The 14,820-nt window shown below is 47.3% G+C and overlaps 2 protein-coding genes and 1 long non-coding RNA gene across 9 annotated transcripts in view; 2 read left to right on the top strand and 1 right to left on the bottom strand.

The window, feature by feature from the left end:
* Positions 1-6,870, top strand: part of ddr1 (discoidin domain receptor tyrosine kinase 1) — a 21,508-nt gene extending 14,638 nt beyond the window's left edge. Inside the window, exons 10-20 of one of the 3 annotated variants that reach the window (XM_088386049.1) lie at positions 165-290; positions 584-646; positions 763-929; positions 2,028-2,229; positions 2,446-2,511; positions 3,482-3,768; positions 3,921-4,048; positions 4,486-4,683; positions 4,750-5,020; positions 5,368-5,517; positions 5,602-6,870. In XM_088386049.1, coding sequence (XP_088242175.1) covers positions 165-290; positions 584-646; positions 763-929; positions 2,028-2,229; positions 2,446-2,511; positions 3,482-3,768; positions 3,921-4,048; positions 4,486-4,683; positions 4,750-5,020; positions 5,368-5,517; positions 5,602-5,742 — 1,799 coding nt within the window. In that variant the 3' untranslated portion in view covers positions 5,743-6,870. Of the gene's footprint in view, positions 1-164; positions 291-583; positions 647-762; positions 930-2,027; positions 2,230-2,403; positions 2,512-3,481; positions 3,769-3,920; positions 4,049-4,485; positions 4,684-4,749; positions 5,021-5,367; positions 5,518-5,601 lie in introns of all 3 variants that reach the window. The other 2 variants (XM_088386048.1, XM_088386050.1) reach the window with 2 other exon arrangements.
* flot1b (flotillin 1b) lies at positions 6,850-14,820 on the bottom strand. 5 transcript variants are annotated; one of them, XM_088386053.1, is made up of 14 exons: positions 14,665-14,820; positions 14,150-14,206; positions 12,994-13,069; positions 12,571-12,661; positions 10,701-10,844; positions 10,499-10,618; positions 9,688-9,783; positions 9,470-9,622; positions 9,220-9,401; positions 9,087-9,132; positions 8,870-9,007; positions 8,506-8,670; positions 8,355-8,436; positions 6,850-7,288 (listed from the first exon to the last, which is right to left on the bottom strand). In XM_088386053.1, exons 2-13 carry the CDS (start codon positions 14,190-14,192, stop codon positions 8,404-8,406), a joined length of 1,287 nt encoding a protein of 428 aa, XP_088242179.1. In that variant the 5' UTR covers positions 14,193-14,206; positions 14,665-14,820; the 3' UTR covers positions 6,850-7,288; positions 8,355-8,403. The 5 variants fall into 5 exon arrangements, with proteins under 5 accessions (XP_088242179.1, XP_088242182.1, XP_088242178.1 ...); XM_088386056.1 differs by having other exon boundaries at positions 8,355-8,433; XM_088386052.1 differs by having other exon boundaries at positions 6,850-8,436.
* On the top strand, positions 10,023-10,979 carry LOC148392621 (uncharacterized). The gene is made up of 2 exons (XR_015860651.1): positions 10,023-10,079; positions 10,475-10,979. It is a non-coding gene; the product is annotated as an uncharacterized LOC148392621 (long non-coding RNA).

Below are 14,820 nucleotides of genomic sequence, written 5' to 3'. Positions count from 1 at the left end.
TGGCGGAGCTAGATGGGGGGTCGTGGGGCCACTGGGCCTCCCTGCGTTATGCCGGGACTTCCCTGGGGTGAGAGTAAAAAAAATCAAATAAACGCCTCCGCCACGGCGGTTGCATGTTGATGTGGTTTTCTGAAACCTCTTTCTCTCTTGTTCCTGTCCTCTAGACACTTTTGAAAAGGACGAGACTCAGATGAATGATCGCAAGACTCCCACCACCAGCTCCTCCCCTTTTGTCAACCACACCTCAGCCTCTCCCACCCTGAGCCGCAGAGGCGCCACTGCCGGCTCTTGTGAGTCCGGCCGGTCAAGCTGCCGCTCTCACCGTCCTCCGCCTGCTCGTCATTACCCACTACGCTTCTCGCCTCCTCATCCACCACCCAGCAACATGACGTTGGACACAGGGAGCCTGCCAGACAGCTGCTTTTTTGTCTGATCTTGCTTATTATTATTGAAGCTGAATATTTGCACTTGAGCGCCTTTGTGCTACTCTGGCAGACATCGTCTCCGTCATTCTTTCGCTTCCCCTTTACCACCTCGGCTCATTCACCCTCCTCCTGTTAATCTGCTCCTCCTCCCCCTCCAGTGCCTCCTCCCACCACTACCTCCACCCTCATGACAGACACCACTGCTAATTGGTCGCTGTCAGGTGAGACAAAAGGAAAATGACTTTGGGCGCTCGTCCATCGTTCTCTCCAAGCGCGGGCCTTTGTGCTATCAATCACTCACGCGTAAGCGATAGCTCATTTGCCCCCTCCGGCGCAGGTTCCGAGTTGGCCGCCGTGTCTCCAAGGGCGGGGCTTCCCCTGGCAAAGGATGACAGCGGCGATGCGGCTGTCCTGATTGGCTGCCTGGTGGGCATCATCCTGTTGCTGCTGGCCATCATCGCCGGCATTCTCTGGAGGCAGTACTGGAAGAAACTACTGGGGAAGGTCCGAGTCAAAGTGACAACTCACCAAAGCAAACCGAATTTAAGGGTGTATTCAGACCTGACGGTTTGGTCCACTTTAAACGAACCAGGGTTCGAATTTAATGCTGGTCCCAACCTTTTGTGCTGGTGTGAATACACGCAAATGAATCCTAGTGCGGATTAAAGAAACGGACCGAGACCCACTTTTTCAAGTGCTGTGCTCTGTGTGAACCAGATGAAAGAAATCCAGAAAAGCCCTTTCGTCCGTTTTAGTTTGGTCCGGACCAAAAGCGGACCTAATTTTTTTCGTTTGGTGTGGTTCCTATTCAGACTGTACATTTTGCAAGCAAAGTATGTTTTGTAAACACACCCACGCTTGTGACGATCTGTGCTCCCATTGGCCAGCATTGACCAGCGCGGCACACAGGGCACAGACCCGGAAATGGAAGAAAACATGCTAGTCCCACGCGCTGCGTTCTTGCTCTGCATATTTGTGCTGTTGGTTCGGATCTACGCTGTTTGTATTCACACCTGAAGCGAACCGCACCAAAGTTCGTTTGGAAGCAAAAAAGTGGGTCTCGGTCTGTTTCTTTAATCCGCACCAGGATTCACACCTGCACAAAAGGTCCGGACCAGAGTTAAAATCGAACCCTGGTCCGTTTAAAGCTGACCAAACAGTCAGGTCTGAATACACCCTTAGTCCGCATTTGGTCCGGACCAAACAAGCGGACGAAAGGACTTTTCTGACTTTTCTAACCCTAAGATGCAAAAGAGACTTTACTGAAAAATCAAAAACCATGATGCTTGGCCACTAACTTTTGTCAACGCAAATGTACTTTTTCTATTTGACAAGGCTATCTTAACAAAGCTCCTCCCCTCACTTCAAATGACTTTTTTTGGCACCAAGATGGTGTGGCGCCAAAGCATTACTTTGACAGCCAGTGCTTTAGTGAGTTGTTCAGCAAACAAAGAATAATGTCATTTTGTAGAACTCGTTACGGTGCGGCACCAAAGCACTACTTTGACATTAGCCAGTGCTTTGTTCAGCAAACAAAGGATAATGTCATTTTGTAGAACTTGTGCGCTCATTCCAATGCTGACGTGGGGCTCTGTCGCGCAGGCGCAGGGCGGCTTGTCGGGTGACGAGCTACGCGTGCACCTCTCGGTGCCCTCGGACAACGTGGTCATCAACAACACGCACAGCTACTCCGGCCGCTACCAGCGCATACACACCTTCCCCGACGATCCCGAGCGCGATGCCGAAAGCGAGTACCAGGAGCCCAGCGCCTTGCTGCGCCTGCGGGACCACTGCAACAGCACGGGTAGGTCGCAAACGTTCGCCCGCACGCGCGCAGCAGTTTGTTGGCATGGTGTCTCCGTGAAGCGCTGCCGCATTGAAATGACTCAAGCCCAAGACTTTTGTTGTGTCTACTTGATACGGTGGCCTGCCCTGTACTGTCCTGTGTGTGGCATGGCGTGCGTTTGTGCTCTCCCAGCCTTGCTGTTGCCCAACCCGGCCTGTCATCTGCTCCTGTCAGATCACAGGGAAGGCTCCAGGCCCAGCACCTGTCGTGCTCAGGAAAAGAGTCTCAATGTGCCCCATGGTAAGACACCTTGGAGCTGCCCACCGCAGCCCAAAACGTGGTGGATGCCCGACCCCCACCCTTACTTGAATCTTGCAGTCAGGTTTGGCTGCAATCTAGTGGAGTCGCTCGTCACTCTTCTTCCTCTACGTCACGCATGCGTCTGACTTTGCTTCCTTTTTAACTCTTGCCTTGTGTGGTGGCCTTTGTTCTAACAATAAACGTTCTCCCAAGCTGAAGCCTTTGGGAACCTCCTTGGTAAGCTCTCAATATCCATCCTGTCATTTGTCTGCCAAGATTTTTATGATTGTCTTTGTGCCTTTCATTGGATGAAAAAAGACAAAAAACATGACTTTTTGCTTTATAAAAATGTCTCGTAGTGGCATAGTACAGACTATGTTGAGTCAAATCGTTTTTACTTTCGTGTAGTGGACATTGTGCTGCTCATTCTGATGGTTCTTGATGTGGTCTGCAACATAAGCTCAGTTTCCCTCGAGGGATTCCATTTTTTTCCAAATCTTGCGCCAGCATTTTATTCATACTTTCTGTGCGCGTTCTTCCTCAAATGAATAAGGGTGAGAGATTACTGCATTTTCCTTGTAAAGGAAGATGCTGGCGCCTAGGGGCGCCGCCTGTTACTTAAAGGAGGCGCCGACTGACACCAGATCTTTGGCGGGTGGGCCGGAGCCTGTTCCAGCTGACTTTGGGCAAGAGGTGGGCTACATTCTCCTTTCCCGAGGCCTGAAGTCTTGTCAAGTCAAGTTTAAAGTCTCAAAGGGCTTCACATGTACAAAAAATTGACAATTATTCTCGAACATCGCTTGATCTTAAACTCCCAGGAGGGCAAGGAAAAAGGAGAAAAATTTTCGTCTTGGGTTTCCCTTTTAAGGCAACACGGTTTTTTTCTTCTCTCCAACACGTAACAGCCGCCGACATGTCCGACCCGCTCGGTTCCTTGGCATTTCACCCTCAACATCCGCCTCTTCCCCAGGGTGCGGCTCAGAGTCTTCCCCAGATAAGGGATTCCCCCCGGTACGGGACGAGCCACCGCCCTACCCGGGCTCACCGCCCTACCCAGCGTCCCACCCGCTGCCTGCCAGTGTCCCGCACTATGCCGAGGCCGACATCGTGAGCCTGCAGGGCGTCAGCGGCAACAACACGTATGCCGTACCAGCCCTGGCCTCGTCCGGTCCGGGCGCTGACGCTGGCCCCTTGCCCGAGCTGCACCGCCAGTGTCTCGTCTTCAAGGAGAAGCTAGGGGAAGGACAGTTTGGAGAGGTAAGACACTTCCCAGTCTAAGTTCTTGGGCCTGACTGAGGCATTTTTTGGAGACCGATGAATCGATTGTCTTGTGATCACGGAGTGAGTGAATTTCTCAGTCTGGTGTAACGACCTGTGGTTAAACAGTGTCTTTGTTGTTCTCATGCCAGGTGCACCTGTGCGAGATTGAGAACCCTCAGGACCTTCCGAACCTGGAGTTTCCCTTCAACGTGAGGAAAGGTCGCCCTCTGCTGGTGGCTGTCAAGATACTGCGGCCTGATGCATCCAAGAATGCCAGGTTAGCTCATCACTTTAGGCAAATTTTCCATTCGTCAAGCAGTCTTATTCCATTTTTTTTTTTTTTTTTGCTCTCAAGTGGAATAATTGGGATACGTAGATTTGATGCATACTTAATAGCAGAGAGAGGAAGTAGATCGAGTTGTACATCAGCAGGGTGTATTCCAACTGATGATTGCCATACCTGACAACAAACATTCCATTTGGACCACCTCTGTTTCTGAATTTTTGCATTATACTGCCCCCTGGTGGCCAAGGCACGCACATCAAAAAGCCCAGTTGATGCCCAACATGTTGACTTGTTTACATTATAACCATCTTTTTTTCTTCTTCCACGGATGTGAGCGCACTGGTACTAAAAAATAGTTTTGAAAAGAGTTGCTTTTTCTTGGGCAAGATGAGTATTCTCTTCTAGTTTGTACTCTTATTGCTTCTTAGGAATGACTTCCTGAAGGAGGTGAAGATCTTGTCCCGCCTGAAGGACCCCAACATCATCCGTCTTTTGGGCGTGTGTGTGAGCAGCGACCCGCTCTGCATGGTGACGGAGTACATGGAAAGCGGTGACCTCAACCAGTACTTATCCCACCGAGTTCTGCTGGACAAGAGCGGGCCTTTGCACACCACGCCCACCATCGGGTAGAGAAATTCACCACATTGCAACGTCAATTTGAATTCCATTCAGTGTTCCATTTTTGCCGCCAGGTACCCGGCCCTCATCTCTATGGCTGGCCAGATCGCATCGGGGATGAAATTCCTGTCCTCGCTCAACTTTGTGCACCGCGACCTGGCCACACGCAACTGCCTGGTGGGCGGCGAGAGGGGCAACAGCGGCGCTGATGACCCCAGCGGACAGCGCCACATCAAGATCGCTGACTTTGGAATGAGTAGGAATCTCTACGCCGGGGACTACTACAGGATCCAAGGCCGAGCCGTGCTGCCCATACGCTGGATGGCCTGGGAGTGCATCCTCATGGTGAGCATAAGCCTGTGGCCTGCTAGCTAAAATACTAATGCTAATTAGCTAGCAGGCTAATAGGCAAACAACAGAATAGTCATATTATTTGTCCTCTGTGTAGAAGGGCTAATATTAGTGCTGCGCTGATGAGCTGAGAGTTCCAGCCTGATAAGTGGAATTTAAAAAAACATGTCTAAGGCCTTCATAATCCTCTATCATACATTCTGGGACTTCGACAATCCATTCTATGGCTCTCCTCATCAAAGATGTACCCTTTAGCTCAAATTGTTGGGCAAATGATGTCATTGCAATTTTGCTGCCACGACTTGAAGACTGCTTTTGGCCCTCCCGCCACGTATGAACAGGGTAAATTCACCACAGCCAGCGACGTGTGGGCGTTCGGCGTGACCCTGTGGGAGATGCTGAGCGTGTGCCAGGAGCAGCCGTACTCCAACTTGACAGACGAGCAAGTCATAGACAACGCTGCAGAGTTCTTCCGAGACCAGGGGAGACAGGTAGCACTCCCGCACTCGGCCAATCCAGTGGCATCGTTGCAAGCACCTCCCTCCCTGCCTCACTCGCGCCGTGTCCTCCGCCAGGTGTATCTGGGCAAGCCCGCCGTGTGCCCTCAGGGTCTCTATGAGCTCATGTTGGGTTGCTGGAACAGAGACTGCAAGCTGCGGCCATCCTTTGGCCACATCCACACCTTCCTTGCAGAGGACGCCATGAACATGGTGTGAGGCTGCGCAGCGCTTCAACAAGCCGCGTCAATGTGCCGACCCCCCACCCGGACAACCATGTTTTGTACTTCTTTGGTGGGCGGGACTACTGGAGATGCTGCTGGTTCAGTTTTTCCACCACACCCTCCCAAACCACAAAAAACTGAAGCTTGATAGGTGTAATTAGTTTCGAGGCTGAGCTACATTGTGTCGTGTAGTGGTGGCGGGTGCAATCTCCATTAGGAGCCTTTTCTTACAAGCACAGGAAATGAGGCGAGAGGAAGGTGAAGGACTGTTGCAACATCTCAGGGCTACAGCCCCTCTGAACCGTCGGTGGAGTGGTTCACATTGCCGCCATTTTTTAAGTAGGCCCATCCTCGATTCTCAGCAAATGGCAATCAAGTCCAGACTGAGCGCAAGTTGATTGGGATGTTCGGCCTGCAATGCTTAACTGTGAGCATGGTGGTTCACAGTCAACCCAGGCTCAAAATGGAGGACTCGTCATCCTCCTTAAGATGTGGTGTCTCGAACAGCCACTTGGATCTTTGGAGATGACAGTGTCGTGATTCACATAGCTATGTGAATCATGACTCTGCCTTGGGTTCAATTCCAGGGTGCGCCCTGACTCGCGCTGGAACTTTTTTTTTTTGCCCCCAAGCATAGCCCGTTGGCTATGGTGCACTTCCCAGACCCACCAGCCCAAATTGACTCTTCTGAAAATGACGCAGTTCCTCAATTGTGGTGACACAACCTGCCAAATCAAACGCTCAGTCCAATTAGGCCTGGCCTTTTCAAACACGTCTGCCTCCTGCGCTTCTGCCTTCTCTCGCTATTGGGTCAAGGAGGATATTTTGGATCTTCGGTCCCTCTCGATCGTATTGTTGTTTACTGATTGCAAATGGCCTCGGTGCTGTTTGAGTCCTTTTTGATACACTGTAGTTCAACTAAAGCTGTATTTTTATAGTACATGCTTTCTTTAGTTTGTACATATTTTTAAATGCAAATCTTTTATTTTCCTGAACTAATATGGAAAACTTCCGAGTCTCCTGTATGTGTGTAACGCTTGCTGCCATTGTGTCATCCATGTGTGCTGTTTATTTTTGTAGGCATCTCAATAAAGTTGAGCCCTTTCCAATAATTAAAGCAGAACTTTATTTGTTGAATGTCATTTTAATACAGATAAATGCTGCACTTTTAACACTATCACTGGGGCTACACATGCTTTGTTGTAACATAATAAAAAGTAGATGTTTAAAAAGGGCTACACTGAAAAATGAAGAGGCACCTGCAGTGGCAGCATTATGGCTCGGATATAGGCTTGCAAAAACTGCAAACTTTCCATAGGATTTGTCGGGAATACATCGAAATGTTGACTTATGCTTTCCCATCTTAACTTCCCATGGAAATTTTCCAGCCCTTTGTGACATAACCTATTCAGATATAAGGTGATTTTTTTTTTTCTTCATCTTCTTCCCTGATGCGTAACAGGTTGAGCGCATGAGCGCTGAGGTTTGACGAGGAGTTGAAGCAGGCAGGCACTTCACGGTGACGACATGCATCCATCCAGCTTTGGGTCGTTAGTAAAGCATTAAAAACTGACACCAAACTGAAGTACAAAAACCTCTAGGTGAGCCTAACAACATCTTTATACTCGTAGACATAGTCAGCGTGGCCGAGTTAGTGACGTTGACGTACATGAACAATCCAAAACACTTGCTATAGCTTTCAGGAGGTGACACGAGCAGCCACGCGCTCCCAACTACCGCCTCCATATGTCAAATTAAATTGCATATTAAAGAGGATCTTGGCAACATTGAAAAGAAAATTCTCACTTTTCTACAAATACATGTTGTAAGTTGAAATAGAATAAATGTATCTACTTAGACTAAGAGCGGGGAAAAAAAATAATTTTGTAAGAATTTATGCCTTTCAAGTTTTTATTTTCAGAGTAAAGGTATCATTTTTTGAGGAAATGTGTACTTTTGTCCTGATAAGCGTTTCACTCAGCAATATTTATAGTCACAAATCTTCATACGATTTTGATTGGACCTTTTCTTTTCACTGTAATCTGGTGACTATTCTCCTGTAATATTCTAATGTTAATGCAATGGCACACTTTCATTCTACCATTATCGTTGTAGCGTCCACATCAAAATTTTCTTAACATTACAAACTTCTCTGAATTTGATGACTTTCACACCCTAAAGAATGCAGCCTTATTCTCTTAATGTTACAATATATTAACCATTTTCTTCCGCTAAACGTTTAGTTTATTCCTAAAATCACAACATGTTTAAACTTAATTCTCTAACTCGCATGAAAATGACCGTTTTTGTCTTATGACTTTTTGTCCTGTAAAAGTTACCACTTGTTCTTTTCAGCGAGGCGCGATGACTCTTTGGAGCTGAGCTGAGCTGGCGGTAACAACATGCATTGCAAACACTAACTTGATTTCACAGACCAGCATAGTGGACAAAAAGCTCGTCCAATCGACAAACTTTACCCGTTGACTCATTTTGAGGCTTTGCAGCGTAACGGATTTTGTCCGGTGGGTAAAAAGCACTTGTGGGAGATATGACAGGGGGTCAAAAAACAGAGACGGATACGCGCGGCTGGATAAGGCTGACACTCACACACGCAGGGAGGTGGGGAGAGGGCGTCGTATGACTGGTCAATGGCGTACTAATGCACACGGAGGGCCTGCCCCGTCACCTGCTGATGGGAGGTACGGTGTCACAAGTCAAACCACAAATGAGCTGGCTTCTGCGAAACCACGACGCCTACCTGGGAGATGTCCACTCCGGTGAGCTTCTCCACTGCCGAGGGCACGCGGGTCATAATCTCCAGGACCTCGCCGGCCAGCTTTGCGGCGCCCACGTCCGCTCCACCGCTGGACACCATGGTGACCTTCTGGGTCGACGAAAGTGGCTTGCTGATCTCTTCTGCCATCTGCAGGGATGAAGGCAGTGAGGCAAAACTGGTCTGCTGGTGAGAGTCCGCAGAATGACTCTTAAGTGTGGCTAACACGGTGCGCCGCGATGGACAAAAGTCCAGCAGCGCCCCTGAGATCCTCGTCTTTAGCTTTGCTTGAGCTTCTTCTGCTGATGCACAGGAGCACATGTAGGTGTAGCTTCAAAATAAAACTGACCAGAGGAAGCTTCTCCAGCAGCATGTCCACCATGGCTCCCTCTCCGTACTGCTTGAAGGCCTCGGCCTTCTTAGCCATCTGCTCAGCCTCGGCGCGACCTTTGGCCTCCAGGGCAAAGGCCTCCGCCTCTCCCCTCATCTGCACGCATGCACAAGACAAAGGGGAAGATTGTCGGGTACGTGCATTTCTCTCAATGACTAATCCCCAAGAGACTCACTCTGATGGACTCGGCCTCGGCCTCTGCCTCCATGATGAGCTGCAGGCTGTTGGCGAGGAGACAACCAGAAAACGTCCTCAATGCAAATCATCGGTTCGGATGGCCACTCACGTTCTTGCTGTTGGCGCTTTACCGCTGAGCCTCAGCCAGCTTCTCCAGACGATACTTCTCGGCCTCCGCGGGCTTCTTGACCTTGGCCTCCAGCTCCTTCTCCTTGCGGACAATCTCTTGCTCCTGCAGCATGATCTGCTGGCTGCGCTCCACCACCTGCACTTGCATCTTCTCCTCCTCAATGCGCTGCTTGGTCTTGGCCACCTACAAGGACAAGAGCGGCCAAGGGCCAGAGACGAGCTTCCATCTGGCGAGACGAGGCGGGGGGTTACCTGAAGCTGATAGGCCATTTCCGACTCCGCCTTTTTAGTGTTGACCTCCATGTCATAGGCCGACTTCTTCAGCTCGTAGTCCCGCTGGGATTTAGCCATCTCGATCTCATTCTTGTACTGAGCGGAAACCTTCTCTTGCATGGCCTGGGCTTCCTTCGCACGCAACAGCAACCTTTTGCTCACTCTGACAAGGACTCGAGTCCAGATGACTTTCTTACCCTGATGACGGAGTCCCGTTTGTACTGAGCCTCTCCGATCCTGGCGTCCTTCTGCACCTGGGCCGTCCGGGCCTTACCCAGCGAGTGGAGGTAATCCTGAAGGTAAAACACGTACAGCTGGATGTAAATATTCTGCCTAGAGATGTATTTGCGTAACAACATGATGATGCTTATTATAAAACTGCATTGTGAGCTACTCCTAACATTTTGGTTGCCTTGTCATGCTACTACAATCCTCCGTGTGACTAACGGTGAATGGTTACCATGGTAGCACTTGGCGCTAATATGTCACTAATGTACCGAGCGGTTGAGGGAGTCAATAACCTCAGTGCATTAGCACTCAGGGGCATCACGAATGCTAAAAGCTTCATGAAAAGACAAGAAAGATGCAGGTACGGTCCACACTGACAATTGAGACAAAGGGTACCTGCATCGGGATTGTTGCAAATTTGTATTTGCATAGTCTTGATGTGACCGGCCGCTTGCCTTGTTTCCCACTTTAAGAATAGCGCCATGTGAATGCGTGTCAATGAATTGTCATGCTGGCGGCGGGGCTAATGATCGTGAGACTTGTTTTCATTGATGGAAATTGTGTAGTCCTTCATTCAAACGATAATGCAAGCTCGCAAAGCCTATTACACAACAGGCGTGTGGTGTTGTACGCTAACGGACTTGAGTTGTGCACAACGTGTAACTAACTGTGTGCGCTGTGTTCAAAGTTCAGGTGGGGGTGGCAATAAACTGCTTTAAACAAGCTGTAAAACTCAAGTTTGCTGACATCATCTAGCGCTGGTTCCTCTGAAGCGTCTACCTGATCATCATGGACATCTTTGAGGGTGTAGCTGACCACTCCAATCCCCATGTTGACCAGGTCCGAGGAAGCCACCTTGAAGACCTGCTCGGAGAACTTCTTGCGGTCCTGGTAGATCTCCTGCGGCGGGTGAGGGATGCGTTTTAGTTGTCGCGAGTGCTTGTCTTACCATATTGTATAGTATGTGAAATGACAGCCTAACCTCCACGGTGAGGTGAGCGATGATGGCCCTCTGGTGGCCCTCCAGCGTCTCCAGGGCGATCTGGGCAATCTCGGGCTCCGACTTGCCCATGAACATCTGGCAGGCAGTAGCGAGCATCTCCTTGTTCTGGCCCTGGATCTTCACCTGTGATGTGGAAAGGCATCAGTGGAACTTGACTACTGTTTATATTTTGGCCATGACAATTGTGCTCCTGAAAATGATTTGGCACAAACTGATCAATATGGGAAAAAAAAAAAAGGATCTGCCTTCGAGGTTAAATGTTTTTTGTTTTTTAATTGTGGTCAGAGCGCATCATACGGAGATCTGTTTTATCTAACATGTGACAGACTGTAGCCATGAAACTTTGCATCAGCTGATCAAGGCGAAGTTTAAAAAAAAAAAAAAAAAAAAAAAAAAAAGGATATTTTCTATGTCCATTTAAAGGGCTAGAGACACCGGTATATGTATAAATCGGTTTTAGTTAGCTTATGGGCTTATAAATATAAATTGACGCTCGAAACAACGAAAAGGAAGCTGTTGCTCTGAAAAATATAATTTAAATTTGCCGCACAGACGAGTTTGACTGCACCGAGCCGCCAGCCGGAAGTGACGTCTCATGACGTCTCAAGTTGTACGCGTTTAGCTTCAGTGAATGTAAACAAAAAGAGAAGAGGGGCCAGCGCGGATACGTCGGGCCAGGTTTGCGGCCAACCCAGCTCGCCTAGCCGTGCCTTCCGTTATCCTGGCGTACGTTCGTTCGCGGGACGACAAGATGGGTTGAGTTCGCCTGATAGGATCCACGAACCGGACAGTGCGTGCCTGCTGTGTGCTCGTGTTCACAGTGGCCTGGTTGACTGTCATCTTTCCGGACTCTGCTGTGCATCGGGAGCGGCTAGCGTGCTATCACTCTTATTGTTCATCTTCTTGTTTTAATTTTCCTGTGTTGTTTACTTGTATGTGCGTTGTGAACTCTGTCTTGTCACCCTGGGATAGTGAGAAATGTAATTTCGATCTCTTTGTGTGTCTTGACATGCGGAGGAATTGACAATAAAGGAGACTTTGAGTTTGAAAAGTATGTCGAAGCGTGACGGAAGGGGCACAATTCAGAAAACGTGCTCAGCTCGTCGAAAAAATGCGATTTAAGAAATAAAATTAAAAATGCGCCTAAAACCTAAACCAAACACTGCAGATGTTCATTTCTCCATGCGCAGTGGTCAACTCGGCACTCTACTCTTTTTACTATGCCAACCTAACCACAGTGACGGGAGAGGCACAATTCAGAAAACGTGCTCAGCTCGTCGAGAAAATGCGATTTAAGCAATAAAATTAAAAATGCTTATAAAACCTAAACCAAACGTTGCAGGTGGTCATGTCTTCATGTGCCGAGATCAACTCGGCACTCTAAAGCCCCCAAGAGCACTTTTTACTATGCCAACCTAACCAGAGTGACGGGAGGGGCACAATTCAGAAAATGTGCTCAGCTCAGCCCAAGTGAACTGCTAGATTCATCATATTCTGCGTCAAAAGAGGTTTCTGAATCGGATAAAATGATGCTAATATTGCCGCTAGAAACGGAGCTGTCGCTATCATCTGCCATATTGTTTGGGTTTGTTGACATCCAGATGTACAACTTGTGATGTCACAGTAATGGCGCCGCCAGTTTGGCTTCGTGCGGGACCCGATCGATAAACTGGCATTTCATTTCAGCTTTATTCTTAGTAATCGGTGTCCATTTTTAATTTCCAATGCGGCAAATGTGTTCACTTTATACATTCTATCAAATTCCGTTCTAATTGAAAAAAAAAAAGGGATGTCCCTGGCCCTTTAAATGTGACCTTTGCCCCCCCCACTCCAGCCTTTCAACTATTACCTGAGCAATGCCCGTGACAGAGATGGGGACACCATGGCGGGTGTACACTTTGTCGCTCTTCACGTTCAGCGTCAGTGTGTTCAGCGTGATCCTAAAACAGAAAAAGATGCAAATGGGCGTGGGGGCAAAGTATTTTCAAACAAATCAACCAAGAGGATTGTCGCACGGCAACAGAAAAGAAAAATCTAATAACGGGTTTGTGCCATTACACAAGAGGATGTGAGAAGCAAAGCCAGAGAGAAGTAACTCAATTATTCACCACTCTCCTGGGCCTGTGATGACCAGCAAGACCAGGAACAGCATTTATACTCATCTCCCACCATCAACGAGCTGAATGTTTCAGGACCTTTTTTTTTTTTTTTTTTAGCTCAGCCCAACCACCCAAAGAATACAAAAGACAAACAAGAAGAGTAGCGCAATCACCTCTGAATCTGTTGAATACACGGGATGACAAACACTCGTCCTCCGGCGATCATGAGAGGAGGCGATCGGCCAAAGCCTGCGAGTAAAGACAAGGTCGCACAACACAAACGTGACGTCTTACTGATCCAACTTGGCTGCATTCAAGTTGCAAACTTTCAGAAGGAAAAAAAAAAAAACTACCTCTGTTAATCCATCATGTTCTTACACAGGGATTCATGAGCCAAACTTAACAAAAAAGTCTAAACCAGTGGCTCTTAACTTTGTTGGAGGTGCCGAACCCCACTAGTTTCATATGCGCATTCACCGAACCCCTCTGTGGTGAAAATTTTTTTTTTTTCAAATTCAAAACATCAGTGTTTTTACTGGTGCATAAAAATGAGCTGTGCATGAATATCCCCTTGTTCAAAGAACAAAACCTACACAATACATGAACTCAAAACAAATTACAAACCTGCAAATCAGCATGACTTCTGCTGTTGCCTTTGCGAGACCACTTCAGATATGCGTCATCACGAATTTACACGCTAAATCAGGTGTGTTCGGTCCTCTGCAGAAGAGGCTCTGCCGAACCCCTGAGAATGACTCACCAAACCCCTAGGGTTTGATCGAACCAGGCTCAAAACCACTGGTCTAAACGTATATTTATCCTGTGATAAGCATACAAATACATACTTTAACGTAACTTTAACTGAACAAATGATAGTAAACATCTCATTCAAAAATATGGAATAACCTACTGCTATATTGATCAGAGGGAATTGACAGTATTATGGGTTTATTTTAATGTGAAACTTATATGAAGAAATGCAAATGAGTCCAATAAAAATAAAATAAAACCTACATGAATTTAAGTTTTACCTTTTGTGTGATTGGATGAGGCCACACTGCTAAGTGAACCCAAGGATTTAAATATTAAAAAATATTTTAAAAATGAAAAAAAATATCAAGAAACCCCCCCCACTTCATTTAGTTGTTTCGTTAGCACAATAAAATGACAACCCATGGCTAAACTCAACCCAAGAATTGTCATATTATGAATTCATTACAGTTTCAATGTTTGAATAAAGACAGAACAAGAACGGACAAATCTCGCGAAAGTAAAACAAAATATAATTTTATATACGAGATTAAAAATACAGTAAATCACATAGTTTACCTGAGACCACCATGGCTTCATTGGGTCCACACGTGTAAAACATTTTTGCTGCTTTTGCTTTAAAACACAAACAAAACCCTTATCAGAACTAAAAACACAACAACGATTACTTTAGATTATGTTTTAAACCATTTTAATATGTACTAGTGGTAAAGATTGAAACGTCTTATCAGGATCAATCAGCGTGCAATAAATTTGATGATTCGAGGGCGCCGCACTGACATGACCACGCCCCCAAGAAATAAACCCAGAAAACAGCATGAATTTCGATACATTAGAATGTTACATATGAATGAACAGAAGGTTTAAATGTATTTAAAACACGTTTCATAAAATTAAACCCATTTAAATGGCACTGGTCCGTGTCAAAAGGCTGGCCCAACATCCTCCACATATCCCCTCCTCCACATTCCGAGAAGCCGATCGGGCTACATACACTACGACGACTTACTTGTGTTTTAAAACAATACAAATTCTTATGACTACTAAATCGTTGGCCCGTATATTTAACTTACCCTTATTCGTCGGGCAGAGTAAAAAATAACGGGCTTTAATCACGTTGGGGGTAGATCAAGAAAGGGTTGCTGTTTGCCGTCAATCGGAGCGACAAAAATGTCGACCAGACCGGAAGTACATGGTGGCCGCGCCCATTACAGTAACGATACTCTGCT

The sequence above is a fragment of the Syngnathus floridae genome, chromosome 10, assembly GCF_059516105.1.
Source record: "Syngnathus floridae isolate MCC-2025c chromosome 10, RoL_Sflo_1.0, whole genome shotgun sequence".
Taxonomy (NCBI): Eukaryota; Metazoa; Chordata; class Actinopteri; order Syngnathiformes; family Syngnathidae; genus Syngnathus; species Syngnathus floridae.
The sequence above is the reverse complement of the archived record's forward strand: the minus strand, read 5'-3'. Positions and strand labels throughout refer to the sequence as shown.

Excerpts from the sequence above, each read along its gene's own strand:
- flot1b (XM_088386052.1), bottom strand. The coding sequence starts at position 14,192 with ATGTTTTACACGTGTGGACCCAATGAAGCCATGGTGGTCTCAG. Across the intron at positions 13,070-14,149 it reads TGAAGCCATGGTGGTCTCAG|GCTTTGGCCGATCGCCTCCT; the intron begins GTAAACTATGTG and ends CTTTACTCGCAG. Across the intron at positions 9,402-9,469 it reads AAATGGCCTATCAGCTTCAG|GTGGCCAAGACCAAGCAGCG; the intron begins GTAACCCCCCGC and ends TTGTCCTTGTAG.